Source organism: Stegostoma tigrinum, chromosome 28, assembly GCF_030684315.1.
Source record: "Stegostoma tigrinum isolate sSteTig4 chromosome 28, sSteTig4.hap1, whole genome shotgun sequence".
Classification (NCBI taxonomy): Eukaryota; Metazoa; Chordata; class Chondrichthyes; order Orectolobiformes; family Stegostomatidae; genus Stegostoma; species Stegostoma tigrinum.
Genome location: NC_081381.1, coordinates 30,800,130 through 30,814,834, shown reverse-complemented (window position 1 = coordinate 30,814,834; position 14,705 = coordinate 30,800,130). Strand labels below are relative to the sequence as shown.

Sequence of the window (14,705 nt, the reverse complement as noted above, 5' to 3'; positions counted from 1 at the left end):
GACAACTGGTTTGATTAATCAAAAAATTCAGACCATCTCATTTGCTAAAAAATTCACTCATGGGATGAGGGGATTGCTGCTGACTGACCAGCATTTAATGCCCAGCCATGGGTGTCATTGATAAAGTGATGCTGAACTGCCTTTTTGAACCACTTTCGTCCATTACTGTGATTTTACTCTTGAATGACGTTTGATTTCTGCTTTTTTTTTTTAAATACAAAGCAGCCCACTTGATTGGCACCACATCCATAAGGATTCACTTCCTCTGTCACCAATATTCAGTAGCAACAGTGTCTACTATCTGCAAGATGCTCCACAGAAATTCACCAGAGATCTTCAGACAACATCTTCCAAACCCATGAACGCTTCCAACCAGAAGTACAGTGGCAACAGATACACGAGAACACCACCACCTTCAAGTTCCCCTCCAAGCCACGCACCATCCTGACTTGGAACTATATCGTTGTTCCTTCACTGTTGCTGGGTCAAAATCCTGGAATTTCCTACCTAAATGGCATTGTTAGAGACATAGAGACAATGTTAGACTCTCCATTGTTGGAGATGGTTGTCGCCTGGCACCTGTGTGGCACAAATGCTACTTGCCACTTGTCAGCCCAAACATGGCTATTGTCTGGGTCATGCTGTATTTGGACATGGACTGCTTCAATATCTGAGGAGTCATGAATAGACCTTAAAATTATGTAAACATTAGGAAGAATCTCCACTTCTGCCCTTATCATGGGCGGAAGGTGATTAGTGAAATAGCTGAGGATAGCTGGGCCTAGGACTCTACCCTGACAAACTCAGGGTTCTGGTGGTAGAGTGGTAGCGTCCCTGCCTTTAAGTCAAGGGGTCCAGGTTCAAGTTCCCCTGTTTCAAAGGTGTCATAACAAAACTGAACATGTCGAATTAAAAAATATCTACCCCAATGAACTCCTGCAGAGATGTTCTGCAGCTGAGATGACTGACTTCCAACAACGACAATGATCTTGCTTTGTGCCAGGTAAGACACTAACCAGCAGAAAGTTTTTATTCTGATGCCCCATTAACACCAGATTTCTAGGGTTCCAAGATGTCACATTTGTTCAAATGAGGCCATCTGACACTTTGGGACATCCAAAGGTCTTGCAATGTGCTTTAAATGTGGAAGTTCCTTCATTGGTCTTTACAAAACTAATGAAGACCAGTTACTAATTACCTGCCTTTATTTCAAATGATAATCTTAACTAACAAAATCTGTTGATCACACTTCTTGGAAATTTAATAGGGGCACAGAATACAAGAGCAGGGACCCTACGTTGAACATGAATTGGACACACGTTTAATCTGAAGAAGGACTACTGTCCCCAGTTCTGAACACTGCCAATTTAAGAAGGACGTGTAAACAGGTTGGAAAAGGGCGGAAAAGATTCACAAGAATGATTCTGGGGACGACGAAGCTAGACCGGAAGCATTAGAGCTGTTTTACTTGCAGAGAAAAATGTCAAGAGATTTGATAGAAGTATTCCAAAGCATGGGTTGTCTGAATAGATTGGAAAGTCTGTTCCCTTTACTGAAAGTAGTAAAAATGAGAATACACCAATTTCAGTATTTGGCAAAAGAAACATTGGCAATAAAAGAAAATACTTTTGCTGTTCTGGTCTGAAATGCTCTAAGTGTATACCAGAGGCAAGCTCAATTGAAGCATTCAAGAGTGAGTTAGATGATTGTCTGAGAAGGAAAACTGTGTATTGCTCTGGAGAAAAGGCAGTAGAATGGCAAAAAATGTGAAATGCTCAATCACAATGGGCTGAATGGGGATAAGGCAGAAACAGGATACTGATTGTGGATGATCAGCCATGATCATAATGAATGGTGGTGCTGGCTCAAAGGGCTGAATGGCCTACTCCTGCACCTATCTATTGTCTATTGAATGATCGCTTTCTTCACAGTAACAATTCTGTGATACTGCGAATGGAGGAAATGGTTTCTCTACCTCACTCTTCCCTTCTCATTTTAAGCAAGTCTACCACATCAACAGTCAATCTTTTAAACCCCAGAGACCAGAAAACCAGAACCCATTCTCACATTTAAGCCTAATGAGCATGGTACACTAGATGGTGCCTGACTGAGTCTGCAATAATATCACTTCCTCGCTCTCAAATTCCAACCCTCTTTCAATAAAGAGCAACATTCTGTTAACTGGTTTCATTATTAGCCATAGTAACATTGGAGCTGTAGTACAATAGCCAAACAACAACTGACAACAGGAAAGAGAGTATTGAGAGTTTGAGACTACAATAAAAAACAAATCAGTCTGCATACAGCTATGTGGAGTACAGTCATTTTTCAAGGGTCAATTTAATTTTGAGTTAATGCTTCTGAAGATGGCAGATAATCCTAGATATGGAAAATTAAAATTATTTTGGTTATTTCATAACAGAGTTGGAATTTGAAACAGAAGTGAATGGTTCTTCACAATTGTACTTGTAAAGTCATACGTATTTAAAAATGAAATCACACCTTTGCAAAGTTGTTACATTTATACAACACAAAGAAAAAATGCATTTCTACAATAGCCAACATTCAATCCAGAGGACAAAGGACATATTTAAAGATACTCTGAAATGAAAACAGAGTTAAATGTTATGTTCACAAAAAAAGTCACTGCAGGGTAAAATGAAATTAAAAATGACGAGGACTCAAAATAGGAAAAGGTTATCTTTGCATCACTGAACAATTAATTGTGGCATCTAGTTCCAGGACTGCAACTGGCTTCTGATTATGTCTAGCGTGAAAACAGAACCCTTGACACAATATTATATTTAGAAATTATGTAGTCAGACATTGTGCAGTAATTAGGCAAAAGACAGCAAGATGTTCTAACATGGCCTTGAAAAAATGTTCAAGATTTATAAGAATTGCAATGAATGTCATGACACCAGAACTACCTACACGCATTTCAGGTATATAAAGGCTGAGTCAGTATTGAAATAAAAAGCTACACAATAATACTGGAACACAAGATTAAGTTTGCCAGAAGGTAAGCAACAGGTAGATTTTTTTTATTATAGCTGCAATTCTGGCAAGTAGTGGGGAAAAAAAAACAAAAACACAGATTGGAAATTCTAAAAATCTCCCAAAGCATATCAGTCCTTGTTATGACCTACCCCTGTTCCCCTGCCCCACCACAAAGCAACCAGACATGCTGACAGATCTTTTATACATCTCCAGAATTTTCTGTTTCTATTTCACAAGCATATGCAGATGTTCAATTTTATTCTAAGGCTTGCAACTTGGTGGTTGCACGAGATCTACATTGCAGGAGATGACACAGTGACACTAAGTAACAAGTGGTCAATATTTTCAAACTGTACTTACCAAGTCGATCAGATCACTGAGGTTCTTCTCAATTTGCTGAGGAGGCAGACGCCTCATTAAATCCAAGGCACAATCCAGTTGTTGTTCAGTCTGGGAAAAGGATGGAAGTGACATTATTAATGATGGGTTCTGCCTTTATACTCCAAGTTCAAATATAGAAGAGGAGAAAAATATTATGTCCAACAAGCTCATGCCAGAGAATCCTGTTCAGCCCAAGAGGGGCACTTATCACAAGTAAAACTTCAAAATGAAGTGCAAATTCCTCCATGAACCTCAATAGGTGAAATTTCAGAATTATTTTCCACTTTTACAAATGAACCATAAATCCACAAAAATTGTATTCCACAGACAGATCATCCATTGCGCCAGCAGTCACAGGATGTTTTAATCACATATTTATTAAAACTTTCAATTCAATCAAATGCTCATAATTATTGATATGCAACTTATTAGTAAAGCGGCCAGGTCTTTATTTCTTGGAATGTAGGAGAATGAGGTGACCTTATTGAGGTGTACAAAATCATGAGGGGTATAGACAGGATGAATGCAAAAAGTCTTTTTTTCCCCCAGGGATGGGGAATTGAAAACTACAGGGCACAGGTTTGGGCGAGAGGGGAAAGATTTAAGAAGGATCTGAGGGGCAACTTCTTCACGCAGATGTTTGTATATGGAATAGGCTGTCAGAAAAAGTGGATGAGGCAGGTATAGCAGCAACATTTAAAAATTTGGATAGGTACACAGATGGGCAGGGTTTACAGGGATATGGACCAAATGCAGACACAACTGGAACTAGCTGAGTGGGCACCATGGTCAAGATGGACCAGTTTGAGCCAAAGGGCCAGTTTATTTTATGACACTCCTGTACTGTCAATGGATCTTGAACCAGGAATGTCCTCCTTAACAGCACTGCTAATGTAAAATCACAACATGGACTGCAGTAATTCAAGAGGCAGTTGATCACTGTCCTCTCAAGGGCAATTATGGATGGAGAACACATGTTGGTCAGCTCACATCTCATGAATATTAAAAAACTCCACAAAACAGTGCTGCATTGATGCAATTTCTATATTAAATATACAAATTCAATATTTCACAGGCAGAAGGAATTCATCAATGGTTTGACCATTTTTAATTTCACTTTTGCCACATCTGTGGCTACGACTTAGAAATGTAGACAATTTGCAATTATGTGATGACTATAGTTTCAAAAAATTAGTTAGACCAGATGAAATTGGATGACCACAGGCTACAGTATCAGATGTGCATCTTCAAAACTATAATTTGGCATGAGGTGAGCATTTACAGATGCGTATGATGAGCACAGTTAGCTGCTTGGGATTTGTCTTAAACAAGATGTTTGACAAGTAATTTTTTTTTCCAAAAAAAGTGTAAATTATACAGATAAAGAAAATGTAGCAAATAGTGTGGCTGCCTAACCAATGTCCCTGAATCCCCAGTCATTCCACCACCTGCAAGGCACAAAGCCCAAACATGATGGCATGTCTTCCATTGCCTGAACATATACAGGTAACTGCACACAGAAGTGTCAACAACATCCACAATAAAGCAGTTCACCTAATCAATAATCTATGCAGAGCAGAAAAAAGAATCAAGTCCATACCCTCCACCTATGGTGCACCATAATTGCATGATATACAATACATTGGAGAAAATCACCACAGCACGTCCCAAAACTGTAAACTCTTCCACCTAGGAGGACATGCGCAATAGGCTCATGGAATATTGAAACTGGCCTCCAAAATCACACATTAATCAATAATGAACATATATTACTGTTCCTGCATTGGTATAGGTCAAAATCTTGGAACACTCAACCAAACATCACTGCACTAGTGCCTTTACCGTGGGGGTTCCAGGTGCAGCTCACCACCAGCTACACAAAATGTAGCTAGGAAAAAGGAATAAATGCTAGTTTTGCTTGTAACATCTGTATCCCAAGAAGTGGTGAAAAAAGTTCAGTTACATTTTCAGAGGGAACAGGAAGATATCATTGTTACTGTGTCGAATCACATATTTTCCCATTTTTGACTATAAACTGGAATGGAAGTTGGACGGTTGTATACCTGAAATGCCAGCTGAGTTTTGCAAATTGGAAACATCAAGTGCAGCACATTCTTAGCTGTGCAGCACTTTGCTGCTTGGAAAAGCCATGAGGACGATCTTTGCGGTAGAGTGGCAACAAGAGTCTTTGAGTTGAGGGACAACTGCCAGCAGTCAGATTGGTTGCAGTTTGAAACAAGTGCAGGGCAGCCAGAGATCTCCACAGCCAGGAGATGAAAACCTCCCTCTCATCTTCTGTCTCTGTGTGTTGGTGAAAAAGCAAGAAAACTGAGAAAGCTTAAAAGAAAGAATTCTAACAAGAAAAAAACACTAGGTCCACTATCAAAGTAAAGAATATACTTCGCTTTACAGACAAGTGTGATTTGTGTGTTAAAAATCAAAAGGAACCATGGGAGACAAATTTAACCCACCCTGGAGAAATGTACTTTTGATCTTCAGAATATTGTTATCCCTGACATTCCTCCCCGCACCCCCCAATACTATTTGTGTCAAACTGTTGGTCTTTTATCAGTCTTAATACTGAGTGAATAGTATGTATTTGGGGTTTATAAAGGGGTGTGGTTTAATTTGCATAACAATAGATTGGTAACTTTTTCTTTTCTCTGCCATTTAAGGTTAAATGTGATACAATTGTTATTTTCTGCAAATGACAAGACCTGGTAGGAATTCCTTTTATCCTGAGTAGCAGTCAGTCAAGCAAATAGGTCACCTGTGTGGTCGAATTGGAGTTTTTGTACATTTTGCAATTGTTTGTTTAGTAATGGGGAATAATTAGCAGTACACTAGTTCAAGTTGAGTCATGACAGTTACAAAATCATAAGAGGTCCAGCTTGTTACTTCCTTCAATTCAAAAGTCTCCTTTAAGTCAAAGTAAAACAAAAGTAGATGAGGAGATGGGACCGCCTACAAATTTGCCTTGAGACAAGCCGCTGTGACTTTACACTGAGTGTTCCAGAGATGAGTCCATGTCACATGGTTACCACAGGAACAGGGCTCAGTCAAACCCACTGAAAGCAAGGGGTAAGTTTTAGCACCTCAACAGAAAGGACACAACACCAGCTTTATTGATGCCCTAACTCTGAGGCAGTCTAACAGAGATTTGAGGAAGGACATCTACAACAGGTGCTGACTTGTCTGGCAGAAGAACAGGACGGCTTTACGTTTAGTGCTAAGTGGACGGTCAGTGAGGATGGAATCTCTGTCCAAGGAAACAAGGATTTTGAAGACTTAAAAGAGAGTCACAAGAGGGAACTTCGTGAACAGTAATCCATTTAATTGTGCTCAAAGGGTTGAATGAAGAGGACTTTGTTTAAAAGGACACTGGAGGATTCACTCTAGTGAAGTGGAGAGAAAAGACCCTGAAAGAAATAGAAGGAGCTTTGGCTTTAATCATAAGACTACATCTCTGCAGAGTATTACAATATAAATGCAGTTTGGGATTACTTTTGTAAATTACTGGGGAATGCCTTTTCTGTACTGCAGGAATGGGAAACGAAGCAACATTTAGCAAATGTTGACTTTCGTGTGATTACAGTAAACATCTTAAAACATGAAATCATGCCATGTGATCCCTGAGTCAGTCATTGGAACATTCATATTTCAAAGTTATCAGTCTCTACAGGGGTTGTTACATCATACAGAAAGCCTACAAAAGTGCAACAGCATGGATAAAAGGTTAGTTAACTGACAGGAAAGGGAGTTACTATAAACTGGGTGTTACTTAATTTGAAGAGTCAGAAATGATACATATTTGAATAAAATGTTAAGTCTATTATGGTTCATATACATACAGATGATTCTACATTGGGCACAGGAAGCAGAAGAAAATGAAATAAAACTTAAAAAACACAAAAAGGGCACTGTCTCTTTGCTGAGGGTGCACTATAGACTCCCAAGCCATCAGACAGATATGTAGCCAAACTCAGAGAAGGGTAACCAAAATAGGCAGAATCGCAACTTCTCCAATATTGATTGGGATTAACAAAGTCCGAAAGGCCTGTACAGGCATTAAAAAAAGTGTCCAGGAGAGCTTAGTAAGCCATCAAGTAGAAAGTCCTTCAAAAGGGGCAGTGCTGGACCTAACTTTAGGGAACAAAGCTGGGCAAGTGGTAGATGCGGTAGTGGAGTGCATTTCAATGATAATGACTATAATTCAGTAAGATGCAAGGTAATATGGGTGAGGTCAAAGTTGGACCAAAAGTAAAAGTGCTGAAATGGGGGAAGGCTGATTTTACGAAGGTAGAAAGTGGCCAAAGGGGACTGGGAACAACTTGTGGGAAAATCCACATCAGAACAGGGGATGCATTCAAAAGGGTAATAGTGAGAGTGCAGGGCTAAATGTTCCTGTAACGGTGAACCTGTAAAGGTAGGGCCAACAAGTGCACAGAACCTTGGATGTTAAGGGATAACAAGGTGTAGAGCTGGATGAAAACAGCAGGCCAGGCAGAATCAGAGGAGCAGGAAAGCAGACATTTCGGGTCTGGGTCCTTCTGCATTTCCTGAAATAGATATTGAAGGCTAAAACAGAAGTTCTCGTACAGTATCCAAAGTGTGGGGTTGTCGTTCAAAAAATAAATTGGGAGATCAAAGAAGGTTCATGAAAAAATGCTTGCAAGTTACAATTAGGGAAATCAAAAGGGTGCTTTATAAATATATACTGGGGTAAGAGAATAATTCGGACAGAGTAAGATCAAAGCAGTAATCTGTGTGTGGTGCCAGAAGTTATTGCTGAGATTTTACATGAATACTTTGCTTCTGATTTCACAATAAAGGAGGATGATGTAGGTGTAGAATTCAGGAGGGGGTCCATATACTTGAACAAATTAACATTAAAGGAGGTATTAGTAGTTTTAGTAGGCTTGAAACTGAATAAATACTTAGGCCCAGAGGGATCTGTCAAAGGCTGCTGTAGCAGTCCAGAGAAGAGAATATAGGGGCTCTGACTTTAATTTTCAAATCCTCTCTGACCACATCAGGGGAGCCAGAAGACTGGAGGACAGGGTAATATGATAACATTATTCAAGAGAGCTATAGGAATAAACCAGGAAACTACAGGCCAGTCAGTCCAACAACCACTGGAAAAGTTCTGTGGGATAGAATTTGTATCAACTTGGAAAGGCAAGGATTAATTGAAGATAGTCAGTATGGTAAGGGGTGATCATGTCTAACAAATTTAACTGAATTTGCCAAGGAAGTCACTATCCTCATAAGGTTATAGAGTTGAGGTAGTCTATGTGGACTTTGGCAAGGCTTTTTTTAGACAAGGTGTCACATGGCAGTCTAGTTAAGCTGAGAGCCCATGGGATCCAGGGCAATTCTGATACAAAATTGGGTTTGTGGTAGGAAGTAAGGGGTGATGGTTAAAGGGTGCATCTGTGATTGAAGGCCTGTGTCCAGGCTGTCTTAGTCTACAGGACAATATAGACAGTTGGTCAGATGGGCTGAACATTTGCAAATGGAGTTCAATCCTGAAAAGTGTGTGAGGTGTTGCATTTTGGGAGGACTAACAAAAAATGAGAATACACCTCAAATGGTAGGATCCTAGGAAATACAGAGGATCAGAGAAACCTTGGCGTTCATGTCCATAGATCCTTGAAGGCAGGACAGGTACATAAGGCATCTCAGGTGGCATACAGGATACCTGCCATTATTAGTCAAGATGTGGAGGTGCCAGTGCTGGTGTTCAGGGTCAGAAGTCACATGAAACCAGGTTACAGTTCAACAGTTTTATTTGAAATCTCATGTTTTCGGAGCGCTGCTCCTTCGTCAGGTGAAGTCACTCAGGCCTCCTGGTTCAGAGTTAGGGATACAAACACTGTGTCACAAGAGAAAACACAGGTCATGAGCACCAAGATAAAATGCTCAGACAGCTACTGTAGAAACCATGGGCTGAAATGTCTTCTTTTATAGCACAACTATTGAATGGTTCTGTGAAATAACTGAACGATTTCAGTGCACATTTTAGAAATATACACTTAATTCTATGCACACAATTCTACATATTTAATTCTTTTCTGAAGAAGGGTCCTGACCCAAAACATCAGCTTTCCTGCTCCTCTGATGCTGCCTGGCCTGCTGTGTTCCTCCAGCTCCACACTGTGTTATCTCTGACTCCATCATCGGCAGTTCTTACTGTCTCTAATTCCATGCATCTTCATCAAAAAATGACTACTCCTCCCCATAGCACTTGCCAATAAGCACTGATGAGTAATACATCTAATAGTTCAGTTTATGTAAAGTAACAATAAGATGTCTGTCAAATAATCTTTTCTTTTGAGGACCCAAATAAACTTAAAACCAATTGAAGAGTTAGTACAAGCTCTGGAAAGCCAAACATGCCAAGGCATCTTCTACAGCAATGACACACACAATCTGTTCCAGGTGTGCAACTGAACATGGATCTTCACAGGATAAAAAGGATAATTTAGATAAACAATTATTTACAACACTGTGGCTCTTTAAGTTGAACTCTGAACCAATGTGAAAAATTAGTGAATAATCACTGTCCTATTTCACAAAAGTAATTTTATCCATAAATCTCAATTTAGTCTCTTTTCTTTTAACCAGGATCCTTCATTCGGAAGAAGTGACAATGCAGACTTAATTGTGAGGATTTAAAAAATCCAAACAACAATTCTCATGTTTCCCAACAATCAGATACTCCTCCATGCGAACCAAGCAGAAAAAGAGGAATTCACCACTGGAAATCTGGGGATCAGCCCTGCAGCACAATATATACAATCACGTAGAAAACAGGAGCAGGAGTAGGCTGTATGGTCTTCAGAGGCTGCTCTGCCATTCAGAATGATCATGGCTGATTATCTAACTTATTATCCTGTATCTACTTTCACCCCACACCCTTTGAACCCTTTAGCCCAAAAAATTATATCTAACTCCTTTGTAAAGACATTCGATGTTTTGACCTTAAATGCTTTCTGTGGCAGAGAATTCCAGAGACTCATCACTGTCTGAGTGAAGAAATTTTTCCACAGCTAAATACCAGTCCTAAATAGTCCACAGTCCTAAATAGCTTACCCTATATCCTCAGAGTGACCAGTAGCTCTGGACCCCCTAATCATAAGGAACATCCTTCTACATTTACCTGTCTGATTCTGTTTGAATTTTATCGTTTTCTGTCGAATCTCCCCTCAAAAATCCAGTGTCTATAGTCCAAACCATTCCTGTCTCTCTTTATATCAGTCCTGCCTCCCAGAAATCAGTTGCGTAAGTCTTCATTGCACTCCGCCCATAGCCAGAACATTCTTCCTCAGATAAGGAGATCAAAACTGCACACAATACTCAAAGTGTAGTCTTAACATTTGCCCCGTACTGGAATCCTCTCACTGTGAAAGCCCATGCACTATTCGTCTTCTTCAGTGCCTCCTGCACCTGCAACTGCTTCAGTGACTGGTGTAGAAGGACATCCAGGTTACCCCTTCACCTCCCCTTTCCCAATCTACTGCCATTCAGATAATAATCTCCCATCCCGTACCTGCTACGAAAATGGATAATCTCACATTTCTCCACATTATATTTCATTACCATGGCTTTTGCCCGCTCAACTTGACCAAATTAGACTGAAGCATCGCTGCATCCTTCTCTTAGCTCATCCTTCCAAACAACTTTGTGTCACTTACAAGCTTGGAGATAGAACATTTAGTTCCCTCATTCAAATTGTGTTATATTGTGAAGAGTTGAGGTCCAAGCAGTGATCCCAGTGGTACACCACTAGTCACTGCCTGCCACTTGGAAAAAGACTCTATTACTTATCTGTTTCCTGTAGGCAAACCTATTCTTTATCCATTCTAGTACACTACTTCCAATCCCAAATGCTTTAATGTTACATACTAATCTCCTATGTGGGACCTTTTTGAAAGCCTTCTGAAAGTCGAAGAAAACCACTCCTTATCAACTCTTCTGGTTACAGCCTCAAAAACATTCCACATCTTCAAACATTATTTCCCTTTTGTAAATCTATGCTGACTCTGTCCAATCCTGTTTTCCGGGTACTGTAGTATTTTCACCACTACAAATACCACGCTAACCAGTGTATAATTCAGTTTTCTCCCTCTTTTGTTTAAAAATAGTGGGATTACATTGGCAACCCTCCAATCCACAGGAACTGTTCCAGAGTATTTAGAACCTTGAAAGATGAGCACCAATGCATGCACTATTCCTAGGGATGCTTCTATAAGTATTCTGAGATGTAGAATGGAATGGCACAGTGGCTAACACCGATGTCTCAGAGCGCAAGGGACCTGGGTTCAATTCTAGCCATGGCCAACTGTCTGGGTGGAATCTACATGTTCTCCCCTATGTCTGTGTGGGTTTCCTTTGGGTGGTCTGGTTTCTTCCCACAGTCCAAAGATGTGCAAGTTAGGTGGATTGGCCATACTAAAGTTAACCATTGTGTCCAGCGACATGTAGGCTAGAGGGGTTTGCCATAACAAATGCAAGATTACAGGGGTAGAAGGGTGGGATGCTCTTCAGAGGGCTAGTGTGGACTTGATGGAACAAATGGCCTGCTTCCACACTGGAGGAGTTCTATGATTATTCCAAACTTTAATCTCATCAATTGTCCTGAACAGGATGATTCTACTAATACTAATTTCCTTCAGTTCCTTCTTCTCACAAGACTCTGTGCTCCCCAAAAGTTTTTTGGACGTCACCTGTGTCTTCCTTTGCGAAGGTAGAGTCAAAATATGTATTTAACTGGCCTGCCATCTCTTTGTTCCCCATTATAACTTGCCTTGTTTCTGATTTTAAGGGACTAACATTCGTCTTCACTAACCCTTTCCTCAATTAGAAGCTTCACAATTAATTGAATAAAGTTTGAGAAGTTTTAAAACTCAGGTTGTGGATGGTTATTTGATCTGTAAGCTGTTGGTGTCCTGGGTTTGTCTGCTTACTTGATTCGTCTAGACGTGTGGCAATTGTTTCTTTGGCTTGGTCGATGTTTATGGACATAAACAGTGCTGTTACATCGAAGGATATCGCCATCTCATCCTGACCCAACATGATGTCCTCGCAACATCAATAATGACACCACCATGAAACTACTAGATTTGTGCCTCACAACCTTCAATGATAACATAGATACACAAAATCAACAGAACACCAATACGATTCCCAATATCAGGACTGATTGCAGATGCAGAAATGCAAAGATTAAAACAGACAGCACTTCCCACTGTACAACCCAAACTTTGGGTCCAATATGTAGATGACACCCTCATGATTATTAAAAGCACCAAACTGGAAGAAACCCACTGACACACAAACAACATCCTTGTTGGGAAAAAAATTCACAAAAGAGAACAGCTGACTACCCTTCCTAGACATAATGGTCGAATGCAAAAACAATGAGGAACTCCAGTCTAGCATATATAGGAAGACTACACAAAGGGACCAAATTCTCAGTTACACTAGCAACCACCCCAATGCCCACAGAGCTGTATCAGGAAACTATTTAACCGAACCACAAGACACTGCTGCAACCTGGAACTATGCAAAGCAGAATAGGACCACTAACACAGAGTCTTCAAAAGAAATGGATACCCAAAAAGTACAATGTACCATTACCTCCAAGACAGACCGCAGCTTGACCAGAATCATTTATCATCCTACGATACATCAAGGACATTTCAGAGATGACCACAAGACTATTCAGACCCCTAAGTACCAGAGTAGCTCAAAAATGGGCAACTACCCTACAAAAGCTACTGACGAACATAAAGGATCCCGTACCCAAAACCAGCAAAACTGGGGTAATATACAAAATACTATGCAAGGACTGAGAGAAACATTACATTGGCCAAACTGGAAGAAAATTGACCATACAGATACATGAACACCAACTAGCCACCAAGAGACAAAACCAACTCTCACTTATCTCACTACACACAGACAACAAGGAACACATCGGTAATCGCACAAGACAAACACAGACATGCCAGGGAATTCCTGGAGGCCTGGTATTCCAACCAGGACTCCATCAACAAACACAGTGAATTAGACCCTGTGTACAAACCACTGAGAAACAAAACCAGAAGTAATACCAATCACCCCAAGCAAACCGAGGTATATAAATAACAAGCGGGACAGAACACCAATGCTTTGCCTGAGGTGCATGTACAACACTACCTAGCAGGGTGATGAAACGTTTGCAATCAAACCCACCAGCTCGGCAAGCATGTCTACAACCTCAATAGTTTGAAAGATCCCTGTAAGTTTACTCTGGTACTTTATTTTTACCCTTCTTAAGCAAATTGTATATGCCCCTTCCTTGGATCAAATACTATCCCCAATTTCCCTCAGTAGCCATGATTGGTCCACTTTTCCTTTATTTTATTAATATATTACGTATAGCTATGAAGATATGTTACATAAATTATTACTTACACTATCATTAATTGGATACAGATCTAAAGCTTGCACTTTTCAGAAAGAACACATTGCAAAGCAAAAGATTGGCTGTAGCAAGGAAAATGTTGCGTTGAAAAGAACATAGCTTGACCAGAACGACCAAGGCAACAACACTTTCAGGGAGAGGTCACATAACCTGGTTTCTGGATATAAGAACACATTTGGATTTGAACGCATGAGATATCTTGCTTGAAATAACAGCTTTTGCCCTGTCCTCTGAAACATGGATCAAAATTCAATTGCGAAAGCCCATTGGAAGGGCTCCTCACTGTAAGTGGAGATTCTTAAATAATTCTAAAATCTATACTACTCTCTCCAGAGAAAGTAAAAATCAGCCAGCTGGACAGATCCAGGAAATCATTCAATCGCCAGATGGTGTGCAGAATCACTGTCTCAAATGCTGGTGTGTAGCCAATTTGAATAATTATCTTCTGAATTTAATTGTTATTTGGCCAAAATACTTTTAGAATTTACACTTTCTTAATATTGTAATTTCTTTCCCAGATCTGGATGCTGAGAGTATGTGTACACTTGTTATTTTCTCCAAAAGGATAATTGTACACATTTGTATGGTTTAAATGTTTTGTTAATCATTTTAAAATCTTTCCCTGAGCACACTTCATTTGCAATAAAGTATTGTTTATTTGTTAAATAAGGAACTAGGCTGACTATTCTATGCTATTTACAGGCTGGTCTATACAATTGGCAAATATCACTTCCTTTTTTAAATTCAAACTTCGTTGTGATCAATGGGAGGGGACAAGGAAAGGAATCCATTCACTGTTCTAACTGAATTATGAGTGCATGAATTAAAAAGTTAAATATTTATATAACAAAAT

At 39.8% G+C, this 14,705-nt stretch overlaps 1 protein-coding gene across 2 annotated transcripts in view; it reads right to left on the bottom strand.

Annotated features, from left to right (window-relative positions):
* Positions 1-14,705, bottom strand: part of capzb (capping actin protein of muscle Z-line subunit beta) — a 111,349-nt gene that overhangs the window by 71,744 nt on the left and 24,900 nt on the right. For both annotated transcript variants that reach the window (XM_048561626.1, XM_048561625.2), the window contains exon 2: positions 3,361-3,450. In XM_048561626.1, the coding sequence (XP_048417583.1) occupies positions 3,361-3,450 (90 nt within the window). The remainder of the gene's footprint in view (positions 1-3,360; positions 3,451-14,705) is intronic.